General features: G+C 44.4%; 1 protein-coding gene across 9 annotated transcripts in view; it reads right to left on the bottom strand.

The window, feature by feature from the left end:
- The window catches only part of LOC137438689 (uncharacterized), a 155,730-nt gene that overhangs the window by 65,229 nt on the left and 69,744 nt on the right, over positions 1 to 20,757 (bottom strand). For 3 of the 9 annotated variants that reach the window (XR_013621183.1, XR_013621179.1, XR_013621184.1), the window contains 2 exons: positions 15,281 to 15,393; positions 8,964 to 9,171 (listed from right to left, as the gene is read on the bottom strand). Coding sequence is in view for 4 of the 9 variants with exons in the window: in XM_078767231.1 (XP_078623357.1) it covers positions 17,580 to 18,479 (900 nt within the window). In the remaining 5 variants the exon portion in view is untranslated. Of the gene's footprint in view, positions 1 to 8,963; positions 9,172 to 15,255; positions 18,856 to 20,757 lie in introns of those variants that run through there. The other 6 variants (XM_078767228.1, XM_078767227.1, XM_078767231.1 and 3 more) reach the window with 5 other exon arrangements.

The raw sequence follows: 20,757 nt of genomic DNA, 5'->3' as shown, positions 1-20,757 counted from the left end.
ATCAATATTGTTGAAATGAAGATCAAATAGCTGTATTTTGAAATATGTTGAAAAAGTCAAAACTTTACATGGGGTGTACTTACTTTTTCACGTGACTGTAGGTAACCTGCTGTCCCAGTAGGGCCACGAATGGTACAATAAAGAAACAAAGGAATTTATAAAAACACTTTTAAACTAATTTATATAAAAGACCATTCTACTTTTCAGGCCATAATGGTCACATTATGTCACACTAATTAGCAAAGTCACACTCATTATCAATGGGAATTTTTTTCGAATGACTTGGAGAGAAACATTTGATGAACAAACTGTGCTGTTTACTCAAAATGTTACTAAGTCAGGATGAACAAACAACAAATCAGTGAAATTTTGAAATATACAAATGATACTTATGCACAAGGAAAATTCACCATGAATTTGAACAACAAATTGAGCAAGGTTGACTCTGCGTTGAAATAACGACAGGCTGGGTGACCCAAAAGTCCCTGAGGACCCAAAAGTCCCCAAGGACCCAAAAAGTCCTTGAGCCAAAAATGCCCGAGGACCCAAATCACCCAAAGTCAAAAGTCAAAGGACCCAAAAGATCCAAAAGTCCCCAAAGACCCAAAAGTTCCCCAGGAACCAAAAAGTCCTTGAAGACCCAAAAGTCCCCGAGGTCCCAAATCACTCAAAAGTCCAGAGGACCCAAATCACCCAAAAGTCCCGAGGACCCAAATCACCCAAAAGTCCCGAGGACACAAATTACCCAATAGTCCCGAGGACCCAAAAGTCCCCAAGGACCCAAAAAGTCCTTCATGCCCCAAAAGTCCCGAAAGACCCAAGAGTCCCTGATGACCCAAAAGACCCAGATGACCCAAAAGACCCAAAAGTCCTTAATCACCCAAAAGTCCCCAAGGACCCAAACTGAGAAGTTGGTGATTCGAACCCCGGTTGAGTTTCCCAAACTTTTTTTTTTTAATCTCCATCGGTTGGCATTCATGGGGTACATGCTGTTTCCTTGCTCGATGCTCAGCATTTAAAAAGTACAGAGCACGGACAAAGAACCACAAGTTGATAATAATAGCGCAGGCTTTGATGGGCCTAATGGCCTCCTTCTGCGTCGCAGTTCCTCGCAAGGAAGCTCATATTATTTATTTGCTTATATTTTTGGGCAATTAAACCAATTTATCGCATCTTGCTTCCGCTGACGATTCTGCTGAGCTGTCCATGGCTTCCCCCCCTACGTGGGGCTTGCAAGTTCTGCTCATCACGTAGGAATAAAAAGCCATAAAAAGCCACAGCAGGGAAAACATGCAGCACACCTGCAAGGTGCACTGTAGTTTGACACAAATCCGATGAAATTGCGTCGGTTGCATCAAGGAAAACAAAAATGATGATCTTTCGTCTTCAGAAGTGACTGCTCGATACGATTTGGTACAAATTGCTGTGTGGCTTTCCAAGAAATTCTTGTATCTGAAGGATATGCTCGAAGCTTTGAGTTCGAATTTTAATGAGTAGCAGTATTCATGGTAGGCAGGTAACTTCAGACTTTAAAAAAGAACATTTTGAAGAATTAAGGAAAGAACGCGTGCAAGATAAAAATTTGAATGTTGCACCATGAAGCATGGTGCTCGAGAAAAAGGGAAATATTTTAATGAACTACAAAGATATAAAGCCCATTCAACTACGTCAAGTGCAAAACTATATGCAAGAAAAGGTTAGCGTAGCGAGGAGACGCTGGAAGTAACATCGAAGGTGAGCAGAGGACATTCAACTTGAGAGTCCGGCAAAGAAGGAGTCACAGAAGGAAATGTATGATGGCAACAATAAATATCTTTGCATAAGCATTTTAACGAGATAAATTACATAATGCACCATAGCCAGAGGACAGATTCTCAGGGAGTGGAGCATGCTAGAGGTGAGTGTTTTTACATACATGATCTAAGGCTCGTAGTGGAGATGCCACACACACACACACACACACACACACACACACACACACACACACACACACACACACACACACACACACACACACACACACACACACGTGCACGCACTCACATACACACACACACACACACACACACACACACACGTGCACGCACTCACATGCACATACGCACGCACATACGCACGCACACACATACACACACACACACACACACACACACACACACACGCACGCACGCACGCACGCAACACAGGACTGTTAGACGAGACAAACACAGCCACTGAGCTTGGAGGGAGTGTCGTCACTTCCTGGGGTACTGGCATTCTGGCACGAGCAACAAACGGCTCTTCTTTTTAAATGCTGAATGTCAAGCAAGGAAGCAGCTCATACCATTTTAAGTCTTTGGTATGACTTGGGCAGGGCGGAATGAACAGGGAGGTCGATGGCTTCAACTGTCGACCTCCCAGACTCAGAGTGGATGCTGGAACCGTTACACCACCGAGTCTGGTGAGGTCTGTCAAAAAGATTTGAAACAAGATGTAAAAATAATGATAACATTTACATATGGGTTGGCTTGTTTAGTGCTTATCTGTGCTGGCAGGTATGCACAGCCACCTCTGGGCTGCTTAGCCTGGGTTCGAATCTCTAAGTAGCTATAAACTCTCATCTCAGTGTTTCGCACGTAGGACGATCCATCAATATATACACTGTCCCTTGGGCAGACATTAACATGAGGACCCGTCTGTCAGCACTGGTCGTTGGTGGATGTTTATGATCCCTCTGTGTCTCTCACCAAGACTAAGTTGAATTATTGCTGGTACTTTGAACTAATTCGAAATTCCTGGTACCTTTAGTCAAACATCAGGTTTGGCCAGTCAGATCATGAAAATCTTAGGGCAAAAACGTTCCTCAGCTGACACCACAAGAAGGCAGGAATAATTGGAGCTATTTAAGAAGAAGAAGAAGAAGAAGTAGTCGTAGTACTACTAGTAGTAGTAGTAGTCTGAGTACTTACCTCAGGATGTCTTAATCCCAAGTTCAAATACACCCAAATCCCTTATCCACAAATATCTTTGTAAGTCATGTAAAAGTTCACCGATGTCTCTTCGGGTCCTTTGTCCGATATCTTCTATCTATATATATATAAGAAAGTTTTTGTTTGTTTGTTTGTTTATCTGCGCGCGCTAATCTCCTGAACGGTGAAAGATAGGAGGAGACCTCTGAAACTAAAAATGTCGGGACGGGCCCCGGGAAGGTTATAGGCTAGGTGGCGAGGCCGGTTGAGGGCACCTCGGCCGAGCTGGGCCCATTTCACAATTAAAAGCTGAGCTGAATTATAGTAGTCAATCTTCTACGGCCGCGAGTAAAAGCTGAATTATAGTAGTCAATCTTCTACGGCCGCGGGTAAAAGCTGAATTATAGTAGTCAATCTTCTACGGCCGCGAGTAAAAGCTGAATTATAGTAGTCAATCTTCTACGGCCGCGAGTAAAAGCTGAATTATAGTAGTCAATCTTCTACGGCCGCGGCTAAAGGCTGAATTATAGTAGTCAATCTTCTACGCCGCGAGTAAAAGCTGAATTATCGTAGTCAATCTTCTACGGCCGCGGGTAAAAGCTGAATTACAGTAGTCAATCTTCTACGCCGTGAGTAAAAGCTGAATTATCGTAGTCAATCTTCTACGGCCGCAGGTAAAAGCTGAATTATAGTAGTAAATTCATTCAAAAAGAACCCGGGCAACGCCGGATGCTTTCAGCTAGTCTACTATAAATGGATGAGGTGTGTGTGTGTGTGTGTGTGTGTGTGTGTGTGTGTATGTGTGTGTGTGTGTGTGTGTGTGTGTGTGTGTGTGTGTGTGTGTGTGTGTGGGTGTGTGTTTGTGTGCCATACTTTTTGTGTCTATTTATTACGTACGCCTATTAATTAATTACGTACTATTCAAATGTTCCTTTTAACCCTTTAGACTGCTGAGACCCCTTATACCTTGGAAGACCCTTTAACACTTGAGACTCAAAAAAACCCTAAGGACCCAAAAGATCCCGAGGACCCAAAAGTCCCCGACGACTCATGACTCCCCAAGGACCCAAAAATCCTAAATGACCCAAACATCCCCAAGGACCCAAAAGACCCAGATGACCCAAAAGTCCCCAAAGACCCCAAAATCCCCAAAGAAGCAAAAGTTCCCGAGGACCCAAAAGACCCAGATGGCCCAAAAGTCCCTGAAGACCCAAAAGACCTTAATCACCCAAAAGTCCCAAGGACCCAAATCACCCAAAAGTCCCGAGGACCCAAAAGACCCAAAAGTCCTTGATGACCCAAAAGTCCCAGAGTACCCAAAAGTCCCAGAAGACCCAAAAGTCCCCAAGGATCCAAAAGACCCAGAGTACCCAAAAGTCCCACATGTCCAGCAGGCAGGTGTGCTACAAGGTGGTGAAGACCAATGAGTAACAGTATTCATGGTATGCATGACCCAAAGGGAGGGTGTATATATACTACTCACAATAAGTTTGGGATATTGTGGGACTGAGTTTATTTTTTTTATAGGGGTTAGGGTTACGGTATTGAAATCAAGAATGCTGTGTTTTTTCACACTCATTAATAACCATAGAATTAGGATCAACAACTTTTTTCTACATAATTAATACACAAAATCAACTACACCGAAGAACCTGCCAATATCCCTAACTTATTGTGAGTAGTGTATATATATATATATATATATATATATATATATATATATATATATATATATATATATATATATATATATATATATATATGTATACATGACCCAAAGGGAGGGTGTGTATATATTTCACTTCAGACTTTAAAAAACAACATTTTGAAGAATTAAGGAAAGAACTAGGGCACGATAAAATTTGAATGTTGCACCATTGAAGCATGGTGCTCGAGAAAAAGGGAAATATTTTAATGAACTAAAAAGATATAAAGGCCATTCATCTTCGTCAAGTGCAAAACTATATGCAAGAAAAGGTTAGCGGAGCTCGGAGACGTTGGAGGTAACATCGAAGGTGAGCAGAGGACATTGGGCCCCACTTGTGTGACAAACATACAAGCTTGTCCATAAGCCTTTGGGCAATGTAAAAGACTGAAACGTGTTCAAATCAATAGCATAGCAAGTGATACCAGTTAAAGTATGCAGTATGACATGGAAAGCACCAGAAGAAAGAGCATTGGGGGAAAAAGTGAATGAAATTTCAACATTAAACTAGATATCTGCAATCACAAAGCGATCGCCAAAGGTAAGCCTCAACTGCGAGGCTTACCCTTAGTGATCGATCACCCGCCGACCGCTTAGCCTTGGACCACGATCCAATGATGGCCATATTTTTTTCTGACCACCATATGACCGTGGTCTTCAACATTTGATGAATTAAGAAAATGTGTTCATCTGCAATCTTTAAAAGTCAACATCATCAAAATCGGAGGAAAATTATTCAAGTTATGATCAAAAAAGTGTTTTTTGTTAATTCGGTCACAATGAGAACTGGAACTGCACTCGGTAGAGCACATACCTCCACCTGGCTGAGCAGTTTACGTTTTGTATCCACTGATATGTCATATCTGGATCCGGACCGGAAGCAAATATAATCGCTTGTTCTTGTCACTTACCCAACTCACCCACCTAGTTTTTTTTTTTTTGTATACAAGATCGAGGCTCGTGTAAGAGCTAACATTGATCACAAAAAGACAAACTGACACATAAAACAAAACTTCCGTATGATAAAGGGAGCGGGAGACAAGATGGAGAGCAGGGACATCGGGAGGTCTGTGGGAGGGAGAGGGCTTGGGGGAGGAGGCGTGGGAAAGGGGGGGTGGGGGGGGTGTGGGAGAGGTAAAAAAAAAAACACATGGACACTGCTAGGACTTCCAGGAAAGAAGTCGGTATTTCAAAAAAGTGGATCTGGGGTGAATTAACGGGGGTAGAAAAGATCAAGGTTTTGGATGGGGGAAGATAAGAGATGGTGTTGAACAGCTGTTTTAAAGACCTGGAGGGAGGCGAGGGATTGAAGAGAGTGAAGGAGTTGTTCCAGAGGTGGGAGAAAAGAGGAATGAAAGAGTGAAGGAGAGCAGAGGGCCTAGATTTTGGCAGTTTAACCATAAGAGGGTTGCAGGCAGATCTTGTGCGACCTGAAGGAATATTTGGGGGACAGAGTACAGACAGAGCTGGGGGAGCAAGGCCGGAGAGGAGTCGGTAGAACGGTAGTTTTGTCATAAGTCGTCCACAATTTTTGAAATATTATGCTCTATATCGTTTTTGGCCCTATCACTCAATGGTGAAGAATCACTTTATAATTTCAAAAATTCTCCGATCCGGATCCGAATTTAAATTGCCACCAAAATCGAATCAACTCTTCCTCGTCACTCACCAAACATGTCCACCAATTTTCGTCTGAATCCACCCACAACTTTTTTTGTGCTATCATGCTATATAGATATCGTCTTTTGCCCTAACACTCATGGTGAAGAATCACTCTGGATTCATTATCCGTATCTGGATTTTCACAAAAATCGAATCATTTCGTCCTCATCACATACCCAACCTCATTCCATCCTAATCCCTCCACAAACAAACAGACAGACAAGGGTGAAAACGTAACCCCCATAAGCAGGTTAACCGTAAGGTTAAAAGCAGGTCAAACACACAAATAAAATATCAGGTGCACAACTTCAGTGCAGATATGCTATCATGATGCAAGAATGTCTTGGTAGACCAAGCGGTATTTGAGATTCCACATCAAAAGACCAAAATTGAGCTATGACAAAAACATTTTTTTTCCGACCTGTATTTCATGTAAATTAAATGTAAATGCACTTGCTCTAGGATATCTAAAGAAGGAAATTTTGTTCTGATTGGATAATTAGTCGATTTATGGTGAAAAATGTTAAAAGGTCGATAATTGGGGCATGACCCAAAAATTTGGTCAATCTCAATCGGAAGTCCTAGCTTCGTTCTTTCCTGGAAGTCCCATCTGTTCTTTCTTTCTTCGGAATCGGAAGTTCTTTCCTGGAAGTCCTAGCTGTGTCCATGTGTGTTTTTTTTTTACCTCTCCCACCCCCCCCCCCCCCCTTCCCACGCCTCCATCCCCCAAGCCCTCTCCCTCCCACAGCTCTCCCGATGTCCCTGCTCTCAAATGTTGTCCTTGTGTGCTTTCCACTCTCTCCCCATCTTGTCTCCCGCTCCCTTTATTTCGTCTTATCTGTCCGTTTGTTTTTTGTCATTAATGTTAGCTCTTACACGAGCCTCGATCTTGTATCCAAAAAAAAAAAAAATCTTAAAAAATAATCTCAACCACACAAATCTTTTATTCCCATTATTGGTGCAAATTTTCATTCTGAAATTTGCAGCCGGATCCAAGATACAGCTCAGAATTTGGCAGAAAAATGTGAGCAAAAACCTAAATGGTGGTTTCGTTCTCCTAGGGGTGTAAGACCTTGACCTTTAACCCGGAGCGGTGTAAAAAAATATATTAAGATCAAATGCGAAATTGCTCTTGGCTATCTAGAGGGGGCAATTTTGTTCCGATCGGACAAACTTTGGTCAAGTTATGGCGAAAATGTTAAATGTCTATAATTAGGTCATGACCTTCAAATTAGGTCAATGTCAAAAATATCAGGTAGACACCGCATACTTTATATTCGCATTATGATGCTAAATTTCAATTCCGAAAGTCCTTGCTGGCTCCGAGATACAGCTCGGAAATTGATACAGCTCAGAAATTTGGAGTGTTGGGAGTACAGGAAGAATTTTTTTTCTTCTTCTAAATGGTAGTTTAGTACTCCTGCGAGTCTAACGTAATAGACTCTGTTACCATTAAAATTGCGGAAGCCATTTGTAGAAACAAACCCTACAACAGTAATAAGCTTAACAAATGCCTTGAGGGAAAGAGCTAGGAATTACACACCAGGAATTGTAACTTCTCTAATGGAAAAGCTTTTAGATAGTTCATGATTCCATATAAGGAGGCATTTGGAAAGGCTTAATTTGATCAAAGATAGCCAGCATGAGTTGATGAAGTGTTATATTTAACTGTTTCTTCTCTCTTTGATTCATTCAGTAAAATCCATCGCATTTGAAATATTGGGATTGCAAGAAAGTTTCTTATTTAAAATTAGACGGAGTGCTTAAATTGTTGGATGACAACTCGCTGAATGTGTGCCATATTTCATTTTTCAAATGATCTAAGGTTCCTCGACCGAGAGGGCATTGAATGTAAATCTCTCGCACAAACGTTTTTATTCCTTTATTGCTTTTGCCAATCGATTATTTTCACCCTCATTCTGATACATGACAGTCGAATCAAAACTCACAGGGATAGATGAATATACAACACAAACTCGATGTGTGCCAAGTTGGATGCTATTGTTCCTTGTGTGACGATGCAACGCCGGAATGGTGGTAGGAAAGGGGGTTGGGTAGATGGGGGATGGAGAGGGGGCAGGGAATTATTTGTACAAATGACTGACACAGGGTATTTCTGATTGTGCCATATTTGAGAGAGCACTGGGAGGGAGAGATGTGGAAGTTAAACATTTCATGACATACTCGCAGTGATACCATACCCGGCATTGCCCAGTCTTTTTGTGGGGGCTTTAAACACTTACCGACACTCACTAAGGAATGGGGTCCCTACACACTTCCCTAAATCCACGATAGAGCGATTTTTTAAAATTCCCAAAAATCCAACCTTTTTTTCCAAAAATTTCAAAAAAACAAATTTCCCCTGAAACACCCCCGGCACTCACTGATGAACCTCTAAAAGTTTGACGAAGATCTGTTCAGCCATCTGAAAAAATGGCAACACACACACACACACACACACACACACACACACACACACACACACACACACACACACACACAAACACACACACACACACACACACAGACAAATGGCTCTCTTATAGTATAGATTGCAAAAGACAGTCGGCCACTGTGAGTCGATACAATACAACTGACAATTCTTCTGATACACAAATGACAAATTAACCAGTGGGGAAACAACCAACCTGTAGACCGTCTGCAATATCTCGCCACCTGCACTAAACCTCCGGGGATGTGACTTTCCCCAGAAGGAATGGTGCCACTCAAACGGGATCCAAACTTGCGTCGGTCTGTTTCGCAGCAACTCGTTCGCGTGGGGACTACTTTCCTGTGATCGAGTGTGGCGACCTCCAGACTGCAGACCACCTAGCGCAGGACGGCCCAACTCACCACCTGGGAAGGGGAAGGCAGGAGCTACAAAGCACGATGCCACAACATCCACGACCGGTCAACAAATTTCACTTCAAAGTCTAGGCCAAATTTTACAGTCAAGTCATACAAAAGAAGGAGACTCATTTCACTCAATCACTGCAGGCAGGTTTGTGGTCTTTCTGTCTTCTACTGACTCCTCTCCGGCCTTGCTCCCCCAGCTCTAGCTGTGCTCTGTCCTCCAAATATTCCTACAGGTCGCACAAGATCTGCCAGCAACCCTCTCATGGTTAAACTGCCAAAATCAAGACTCTCTACTCACCTTTACTCCTTTATTCCTCTTTTTTTCCGGCCTCTGGAACAAACTCCCTCACTCTCTTCAATCCCACTCCTCCCTCCAGGTTTTTAAAAACATCTGTTCACCACCATCTCTTGTCTTCCCCCATCCAAAACATTGATCTTTTCTACCCCCGTTAATTCACCCCAGATCCACTTTTTTGAAATCCCGACTTTTCTTTCCTGGAAGTTCTAGCAGTGTCCATGTGTTTTATACCTTTCCCACCCCCGCCCCCCCCTTCCCATGCGTCCTCCCCCCAACCCTCTCCCTCCCACAGATCTCCCGATGTCCCTGTTTTTTGCTGTTGTACTTGTGTGCTTCCCTCTCTCTCCCCATCTCGTCTCCCGCTCCCTTTATTGTATGTTTTGTGTGTCCGTTTTTTTTTGTGATTGTTGTTACCTTTCAGGAGCCTCGATCTTGAATACAAAAAAAACAAGAAATGAAAAGACGACGACGAAGACAACTTGTGCTTTTAGGCATGCAATTATCACTACCTGTAGTAATGAGATGCCCAGGTTACGGATATGGCACAGTCATGATGGGACAATGAATCTTTACGTCTCTTGATTGCATAATGGTTGTTTATGACGCATGGATTTGCATGATAACCTTTGCTTCATGGCCAACGGGTAAGTCAGTGGATGTTTGGGGAAATAGTTCGCACTCTGTATTTCCATGGTGTAGGAAGCATCTCATCACAGCATGACTAATAGGTAGAAACGTGGCATAACATTTTGTTATCCCTCTGACAATTGTCCCTGCTCATCTTGCCCTTTAGGCAAATTGTAAAACGACTTTACACTTTACAGAAAGCAGAAACTTTCTCTTTTGAAAGCTGGATCAGTTATTTAAACCGTCATTGCAGCATCCGATAGATTTGGAAGCCACAAGTCCAATTAGAAAGTGTATTATTGCGGGAGACACCTGTAAGGCTAGGTAATTACTCTACCCTGACATCTCGATTATGGGAATAAGGCACTCGGTGAAAAACCTGAAATCACATAAAATTGATTGCGAAGGGTTATCTTCTACACATGTACGATTTTACTGCACCCGGTGTTGTTTTTCTCAGCGAGTACAACAGTTAATAAAGAATAAAGCCTCGTGAAATTGCATGATCATTTGGAACCTGCCACGTCTCAAAAGGTAGTACTTAAATTCTCATGTGTTGCAACAAAGGAGGAGAGAAGTGTGAGTTTGCCTGACTCACCCGTCCTATTCTCCACAGTATGGTACATGTGACTGTTATGGTACTCATGAAGAAAAAGAATCCCAGGAAGGACATTTAGCAGTTGTCACAATGACGACACTGAAAATGCTTCAGAAATAATTATTTGCTGAAATAAAGCAGTGAGTAGAATAGTAGACCGAGGATAATGATCTTCTTCTTTCTTACGAGGTTGCAGGAAGCATCATTGGCTGAGGGCGCAGCGGTGCGAAACCTCTGTAGGTTTGGGCAGGAATTTTGAATTTGGCCAGGGTGTCGGTGTCAGCTCGCCTACTCTTTGCAAAGGACACCATAGGGTCTTTAACGGTCCACCAACTAATGCCAGCAGTTGGGACACACATTGATGAATCATCCTAGCTGTGAAACCCCTGGGTGACCATTTATAGATGGTTCAGGACTCCAACCCAAGCTGGACAGCTTGGAGATGAGTGTATATACATCTAGGCCACCCATATATATATATATACCAGTGTAGATACTGCCAGTCGAGGGCAGTGATAAAAATAGGGATGTTATTTCTTTCAAGGCCCCAATTTTGTCTCCCTCTTTCTCCGCTCCTCCACTGCTACCTTCAAACAAGCATTCTGAGTATTGCGCTGCAATACATGTCCCCTACCGGCAGTCTGTCGTCCGGAAAACTGTTGGGGAAATTACCAAAGTTCAAAGTGCCATAACTTTGCAAACATGATCGAAAGTCGAGAAGTTCGAACGTGATCTGTAACTTATCATGAGGAAACCATGTACCAAGTTTCAAATCATTAGCATTAAGCGTTTAGAAAAAAAAGTCCGGAAAACTGTTCTTTGCATGACGGACTGACGGACGGAGGGACGGAGTGCAAACCGATAGTCCCCTCCGGTACACACCGGTAGGGGACTAATAACGAAATAAACAACTTCAACAATAGTCAGGATAAGGTTCTTTTGTCTGATGCCATAGAGCTTACTGGAAGATTGGTGCAAAATGGCTAAGGTTCATGGAGGAGGTCATACACGAAGCAAAAATATATAAAAACAAAAACGTGAGACGACAACTGAAAATCAAATTTAAATATCTGCTATGCAGTTCTACAAGATACAGTGCATTCAGAAAGTATTCAGACCCCTTCACTTTTTTCACATTTTGTTATGTTGCAGCCTTATGCTGAAATCGTTTAAATTCATTTTTCCCTCATCAATCTACACGCAATACCCCATAATGACAAAGAGAAAACAGGATTTTAGAAAGTTTTGCAAATTTATTAAAAAGAAAAAACTGAAATATCACATTGACATAAGTATTCATACCCTTTGCTATGACACTTGAAATTTAGCTCAGATGCCTCCCATTTCTCTTGATCCTCTTTGAGATGTTAATACACCTTGATTGGAGTCCACCTGTGGTAAATTCAATTGATTGGACATGATTTGGAAAGGCACACACCTGTCTATATAAGGTCTCACAGCTGACAATGCATATCAGAGCAAAAACCAAGCCATGAGGTCGAAGGAACTGCCTGCGGAGCTCAGAGACAGGATTGTGCCGAGGCACAGATCTGGGGAAGCCTACAAAAAATCTCTGCTGCATTGAAGGTTCCCAAGAGCACAGTGGCCTCCATAATTCTTAAATGGAAGAAGTTTGGAACAACCAGGACTCTTCCTAGAGCTGGCGCCCGGCCAAACTGAGCAATCGGGGGAGAAGGGCCTTGGTAAGAGAGATGACCAAGAACCCGATGGTCACTCTGGCTGAGCTCCAGAGATCCTGTGTGGAGATGGGAGAAACTTCCAGAAGGACAACCATCACTGCAACACTCCACTGATCTGGGCTTTATGGCAGAGTGGCCAGACGGAAGCCTCTCCTCAGTGAAAGACATATGAAAGCCCACAGAATCTTGTTTCTCACTGTCTGAGAGTCCTTTAGGTACTTTTTTGCAAACTCAAAGCCGGCTTTCATGTGTCTTTCGACCTCATTGCTTGGTTTTTGATCTGATACACATTGTCAGCTGTGAGACCTTATACCGACAGGTGTGTGCCTTTCCAAATCATGTCCAATCATTTGAATTTATCACAGGTGGACTCCAATCAAGGTGTATAAACATCTCAAAGATGATCAAGAGAAATGGGAGGCACCTGAGCTAAATTTCAAGTGTCACAGCAAAGGGTATGAATACTTATGCACATGTGATATTTCAGTTTTTTCTTTTTAATAAATTTGCAAAACTTTCTAAAATCCTGTTTTCTCTTTGTCATGATGGGGTATTGAGTGTAGATTGATGAGGGAAAAAATGAATTTAAACGATTTCAGCATAAGGCTGCAACATAACAAAATGTGAAAAAATGAAGGGGTCTGAATACTTTCTGAATGCACTGTAAGTGTTTGAACCATCAGAGCCGAAAGTCAACTCGAAGGGAATCATTACCTTGGTAACATCATTTTACACATTTTTATGGGAAAACCCTGAAGATTTATAACCACCTTGCGTCTGAGTACCATTATCACAGCATGAAGTTACCATGCTATGTGTATGTGAAAGGGTGTATGCGCATATTACAAAATGGATTAACCTGCCTCTGGTGGGAAAATAAAGATGGCCGAACAATTGCACGCTTCTAAATCACCTTTTTCTCTTCGGAATATCTATGTAGGATGTCTCTTTTAACTGTACATGCATGTCAGAATCCAGTATGGGAAGAAAGGGATGGATGGCTTTGTCTTGTTTTACTTGTATTACCTTGTAAATACAAAGGGCATCTCCTTTTTACAAGCAAGGATTGAAACCACTGGCAGTTGCAACCTCGGTATTTCACCAGGGTCATTTTTCACTATAAAGCATTGTGCCAATGGATTTAGCAAGAGGAAACTGGATGTACCACACCCATTTGCAATCATATGATAAATTAAGGCAAAGTCAGATCCTTGTTTCGAATTTCCTTGGAAAATAAGTGAAGTATTGCCTCTGCCTTTTGTTTTGGCAAGGAAATACAAGAACTTGGAAGTTTCATTTTTAATTTTCAATTTCTCATTTTCATTGGGGGGATGGCAGCGGAGGAGAAACGGGAAAGGGAACAGTTGGGGAGGTAGAGTGACATCACCAAGGATTGTGGAGTGCAGAAAGGTCAATGGATGCACTTGGCTTGTCACGTGTTATTGACTGAAACGTTGAGTAATTGTTTATTCAATTAAAGGTTGAAGAACTCACCATGAAAATGTTTTGATTGCACTCCCAACCGCAAATCTTTATTTGGATATATATATATATATATATATATATATAGTTACGGTTTTTAGAACCTTCACTTGTAAATAATAATAAGCCTTGTAAATATCCCCCTTTGTAAAGGTTGCACCCTAGTTTGGCCATGTACAACACGTAGGACACCGTAGAAACCTCTCTAGTTATTTCATTAGTCTATGTTTCAGTTAAGGATCTGTTTCCAATAGTTGAATCTGCGTTGTATTAATTAAATAAGAGTAGGCCCTAAACTTCCTTTCAAAAGCGGTGTGAGTGGTTTTCTATCCCGCAAGCCGCCATAAGCCACGCGGCCGAGTTTGAGAAGAAGGGAGAGGAGCGCATGGAACGAAGGTGTGGCCCAGCAACGCACCATCAAGGGGCGGAGTCCGGGAGCCCTCACGACCAATCAGGGCCGAGGCGAGCTCACCGGTGGGTGTGTCCTAAAAAGCGGCGGCTTGATACGTAAAAGCCCGATATAAGCACCGCCGGCCGCCGGGGACTACTTCGAGAAATGTGCCCGGGAGAACGAGAGAGCCAGATGTGCCCGGGAGAACGAGAGAGCCAGATGAGCCCAGTGGATGGTAAGAGCAGATGAGCAAGAGCAAAGAGATTGAGAGAGAGAGGGTCGGTCCGCTACAACGACGATAATAATCGCGCTGCTTGCCGGGTTTCACCGCGAACCCAAGACGTGGACCGGAGGGGAGCGTGCACCTGGAGCGGGACCCCGACGCCTATGCCATCTGCCGGACCTTCCTTCCCTGCCATCTGCATGAACCTTCTCTTCCTTCCCACAACAAACCTTTCGTGTAAGTCTGTTCGTATTGTCTTGGGAGTGATATTTAAGAGTGTCTAAGCTTGCCTGTGTCCTTTTATTTCCTCTACTTGTATATTCTTGCCCTTTCGTTTCCTCTTTAATCATTACTGTATAAATAAACCATATCTGTTCTTCCTTTACCTTTTGGTTTCTTCTCACCCGATCGCTTTCGTCCTGTCCCCAATTGATATACGTGGCACGATTTGGCACAATCGCTCAGGATTGGGTTTAGTCTTCTTGTTAACGGCCCAAGTCGCAGCTCGCTTCGCTCGGCTCATCCATTAAAGCTGCGGCTCAGGTGGAAATTATCTCCTCGCTTACGGTCGGTCCTAGTAAGCAGGTATTTGGGACTTCATTGACTAATGACCCTGGCTACTACCGACCGGAAGTGACGTCATAGTTTCCAGGATCGGAGACGGCCAGTGTAAAAGACAAAGGGATTAACCCCCCCTTGGTAAGGGGAGCGCCGTACTCCGAATCCGCAACAATTTATATATATATACATAATTTTAAAACACACCTGGTCACAAGTGTGCCACACTGACCGGGTCCTCAGTCGAGGTCTTCAGCATCATCCCGTTTCGGCCCTTCAACCTCGAAACGGTCAGCTAAGGTGGGCCAGCAGGGGCACATACGCCTCCACATGCAGCAGCGACACCTGGATGTATACATACCCCCACCCCCACCCAGTGAGAACACAGACTACAACAACAAAGCAGCCTCCACTCCCAGAATCCACAGCCCCTCATCCACTCACTCACACACCAAAAAAAAAAACAACCGACCACCTACCCTTTGAACATGCACCACTCCTACAACACACACACCCACTCCTGCAAAACACACACACACACACACACACACACACACACACACACACACACACACACACACACACACACACACACACACACACACACACACGCACACACTTCCATTTCTCTTCCGTGCTCAATCACTACTCCTTTAGGCTGAAATGAACCACCACCCACAACCTCAACCAACACCGTTCGACGTGACTCCATAAACTTTCTCCATATCCAATGTGAGCCTTTCAAGGCAACCTGGGCCACTCTGTCACACATCCTCATCCTTTCTGTCCCACACACTCCAAGCCGAGCAAGAAATGCAGAAAAGGAATTGCCAATATACCCTCGACACCCCACCTCAAATGGCTGACACAAAACTCGCCAACCCTTCTCCAGACACTCTGCCTCCAGCTCACTGTACTTTCCTCTCTTGCTCCTCCTCCATGTTGTCTTCCCAAGGTACAGACAATTCCCCAAAGATGACCTGGCTTGTTGCACCTGATCAGGTGACAATGTCAGGCCGCAACCTTGTCACACAGATCTCCTCTGGGAATACCAATTGTGGCTTTAGGTCTGCCACCAGCTGCCAATCACAAGCATCTGACAGCCCTCTTGCTTTCCACCTCCTCCTCTTTCCACCTCTTACCACTTGGCCCTCTTGGAGAAACAACACCTCTCCCCCATCGGTCTCCTTCTCCACTCTCCTATCTCTCGATATAAGCACCTCTTGTTGCACCATCTGCACCACCACCGCCAGCACCTGATCATGCCGCCACTGGTATCTTCCTGCTGCCAATGCTACTGAGCATGCTCTCAGTGCATGCTGCACCGTTCCCAAACCTCCACACAAAGAACATCTCTCCTCATGTAACAACCACCACAATCTCAAGTTTACTGGTGATGGAAGCATTGCCCGTGACAATACATTGCCCCTGACAGGAAACTCAACAATATTGACTCCATCCACCAAATCTCTTGCCACTTCAATATCCTCACCCGCACACCTTACCACCTAGTCTAAACACCTTGCTGTGCCTGTCTGACTGCTTTCACATATCTCCCCTCCTCCTCCTTTCTTCTCATCTCCCTCTCAAACATCTTCCTCCTCTCTTTCACACATGCCTTTCTCCATCGCTCATGCTTCTTCCACCCCAAGCCATTCTTCCTGTGCTGTACCATCCCCATGACCTCCTCCTGTTGCAACCGCTCCTCCGTCTCGTCCACCTCTGCTCTTGCATTCCATTTCCGATTTCCCTTCTTGTCTGGGAGAGCATTCTTTACCACTGAATCACTTGAATCCCGCAACATCATGAACGCCCGCACCCTCACCACCTTAAACTCCTCGGTTAATGATGTCAAGGGAAACTGGAGTTTCCACCCTGACCATAAAAGGCAATGTTCGTCAAACAGCGTGGCACTCCCAACCACCTCCTCACAAACCCGCTCACCACAACCTCCATCCTCGCTACATGCCCAATCACAATATCATATATCATCAATGGCCACAATACTCGTGGCATCAATCCGAATTTCAAACACCACACCTTCAACTTACCTGGCAAACCACATCCATCAATCCTCTTCAAACCTCTTAGTGGACCAGGCAAGTAACCCAAAAAATCTTTGGGTGGCATTTCCTGTTAAAAACAGACATCCATGCTGGATCAATTGCTTGGGGGATGTGGAAAAAAATGTGGGTGGGTGCCTCCCTGGATTTTGACCTTGAAGGTCATTTTCAAGGTCAAATGTACCAAAAAAGGGTAAAAACAGGTATTTTCTCTGTTTTTGTTTTACAGCATTTTCTGTTGCACGTCGCAGCAGGCATCCATACTCAATCAGTTGCCTGTGGGATGGCCAAAAATATGAGGGTGGATGTCACCCTGGATTTTGACCTTGAAGGTCATTTTCAAGGTCAAATTGAACAAAGAATAATGTTTAAAATAGGCATTTTCTCACTAACTATACTAATAGGTGAATACACAAGTGTCTTTGGGCATGATTTGATGTGCTTGATATCCTGCAAATGTTTAAGTGTTCACTGGCCTGCAGGATTGCAGCCGTCAATGGCGTCACAGCCACAGGCAGTGGTGCACTTGAGGTCCTGTCTGTAACAGCTGCAACGAGCAATTCTGCACTTTGATTTGCATCCACAGGTGACAAGTTGGATGCAGGCACCTGGAAGAGATGGCAGCCTGGTCCAGATTACCTGCAGATTACCAGACTCCAGCTTCCATCCTGGTGTTTCACTTGGAGAGGGGACTATGATGTTCTCCTGGTCTGCCTGTAACCATATCTTGGCCTGGTAGTTAGCACAAGCTATATGTAGCTCCAGGGCATCTTTCATTGGGGGCAGCATTTCAAGGCCCTTCTTGCCTTTAGCAAACAGATGTAGCCGAGTGTGTTCAATGGTGGGTTGCTCTGCAGTGCCATACAGGTGGCAAATGAGCCGCTCAACGTTCTCCAGGGTTCCATCACGCCCAACCCCACTGACAAGATTTGGCTGTTTCTGGAAGGTTTTCCAGCATGATTGTTTCCCATGGCCCATGAAGGATGATGACGGATCGCACCCAGTGAGAGCATGGAAGCTGACCAGGTTCTCCTTCAAATGCTGTGGAAGCTTCTCCGATATGGTGTGCAGTGGATAACACCTCCGCTTCTTAGCAGGGCCTGAAACCATCCATACCTGGCATGCCTTCGGCGTCAGGAAGTGCACCAAGAGTACCATGACATCAGTGTCTCTGCAGATCACCAGCACTCTTTCATAGCCTGCAGCAACTGCCTCGCATCCATGCAGGATCAGCCTTGTGTCTGCTTCTTCGTGGTTTCCATGGAGTCTGACGTCATCTCTCCTGGTTGATCTTGCATCTTTGACATCAGCGAAACCGCCTCCTACGACCAGCTCGTATCTTTGTGGCAGCTCCTTCGCACTTTTCATGAGGGATTCTGAAAGAAAGCGTGCAAGGCTGGCCTTGTTCTCATCCAATGCAGCAAACTGGTTCCAGACCTGCGGGAGTGGGACTTGCGGACCATTAATGATCTTCTGTATGGTCTTCTTCTTCCCAAGTGTCTTGGCTCTTGTAGCTGCCTTTGTAGAGTGGACTCCAATGTAGCGAAGTCGACCCTTGTTGTGTGCTGACCAAAGTGCCTCGTCACTGACTGCTGGAAGACGGCAGCATAATCACCAAATGTGTGGCACCCATGAGGCTTTCCCATCGCTTGGATGAGGGCATGGCCATCGATCAGGACGCATGCCTTCATGTCAGCATCTGGAATTTCGGAAGGAATTTCCATTGTAGCTGACAGAATATTAATCAGCTCTGCCTTTGGTGTGGAGTTCATCACGCCCCCTGGCTTAGCCAATGCCAGCGGCACTGGAGAAATCTCATGCCTCAGAACCTCTAGCATCTCTACTATCCGGCCAGCATTTACGGCATTCAGCAGCCACTGCATCAGCTTTCGGTCAGCTTTGATGGTCGACTGCACACTCTGCCTTGTGGACACGTTTGCTTTGTATAGGTACGCAAACGTCTACGAGTTGTTCTTCTTGAGGACATCATGAAACTTGCCTGTTTCATCATTCAGCCGTTGCTTGACATTGTTGATCACCATCTGCTTCCCTCTGTCTTGTGCGGTCAACAGATCAGTCTCCACTTCGCAAGGGGCGATGTCATTGGTTGCCAAAGAGACAAGTGAGGCCCTGGCAGTCATCTCTGATTCTTCTACATCTTCTGTTGTATCAGAAGCCATTGATGCCTTCATCTTCAACACATCGAATCTGACTAGCTGTGTCATCAGCTTATTGACATCATCAGCATCACGCTTCATGCTGGATGGACGAGTGTCTGAGCATACAAATGTAGTCTCTTCTTCGTCGTCTTCAAGGTCAAAGAGACACCGTCTCGTGGGAGATACGTGAGCGCTCTGACCATGTGATGCAGAACTTGCCCCTGGCCTGGTCGTTTCTGGTGATGCCAATAATGCCGTTGTGTATCTTGCATGTTCTGTTGATCCACTCTGTGGCTTGATCAGCTGGGACCTGATTGAAATGCCGTTGACTTCTCTTCATCACAAAGTTTCCTTTGAGAAATTCTGCATGTACTTCTGGTGCTGTCTTCTCTTGCCCCTTCATGTCAGCTAAGTAGATTGGGCCCCATCGGCCATCGTGCATAGTTGTTGTGGTCATATATTGCAAGCCACGGTAGCATTCCAGCGAATGCCTCCAGGTGCAGGTTCCAGTTGCCATCCCTTTCAGCTCGGATGAAGTCTAACAAGACCTCCACCATCTTCATGTACGTCAACCAGAATCTGTAGTTTGGGTTCTCTGCATATTGCGCAGAAAATTCTTCCAGGAGGTCTTGGATGTTGGTACCTCCTAGAACTTGTGATAGATTGTACACGGCCGTGTTGAGATCGTCCCGGTTACCGTCTTTCTGTCTGAACTTCTGAGACACCAGCTGGGCCAGTTCCTTGAATTTAGCATCATCGGCATGACCATTTTCTACAAACCACATCTCAAACTGTGGCCACAGGATATGCCAAAGTGCTTCATAGGTCAGCCTGTGACCCCGGACAGCATGGTAGTATGCTTTTCCCTCCATCATGGTCTCAGTGGTGTTTGTGGCATACACGCCGGATTCAGTCCACAAATCATCGAGACCAGCATTCTCCATATGTTGCTCAATGGCCTTCAGGAAGTTGAAGCAGATGTGTAGGCCCCCCATCACCAAAATGACGTTTTCAAACTCTGGGTTGGTCCATACCAGCTCCTTGCCCCGGCTGTACAATGGTTGATCTGCAGTGATGATTATGATTGTATGCTTCAGGCCAAGGTGATCTGAAATGCTGGCAAACCGATTGATGACAGTGGCTCGAAAATACCCATTTTTAGCACTTTATGGTCGATTTGACCTTGAAAAGTACCTTAAAGGTCAACATTGAGGGTGGAATCGACTCACATATTCTTCTACATCCTACGGGCAATTGATCTAATAAGGTTATACATTTCTAAGTGAAACAGAAACTGTTATGAAGAATAGGCTAACGATATACCAATTTTTTGCATGTTTTAGGTCCATTTGACCTTGAAAATGACCTTCACGATCAACATCCAGGGTGGCATCCACCCACATAATTTTCCACACACCCCAACCAAGTGATCCAGCATGGATGCCTGCTTTTAACAGAAAATGCCATCCTAAGTTTGTTTAGAGCAC

This window comes from Myxine glutinosa, chromosome 1, assembly GCF_964187855.1.
Source record: "Myxine glutinosa chromosome 1, kmMyxGlut1.1, whole genome shotgun sequence".
Taxonomy (NCBI): Eukaryota; Metazoa; Chordata; class Myxini; order Myxiniformes; family Myxinidae; genus Myxine; species Myxine glutinosa.
The sequence above is the reverse complement of the archived record's forward strand: the minus strand, read 5'-3'. Positions and strand labels throughout refer to the sequence as shown.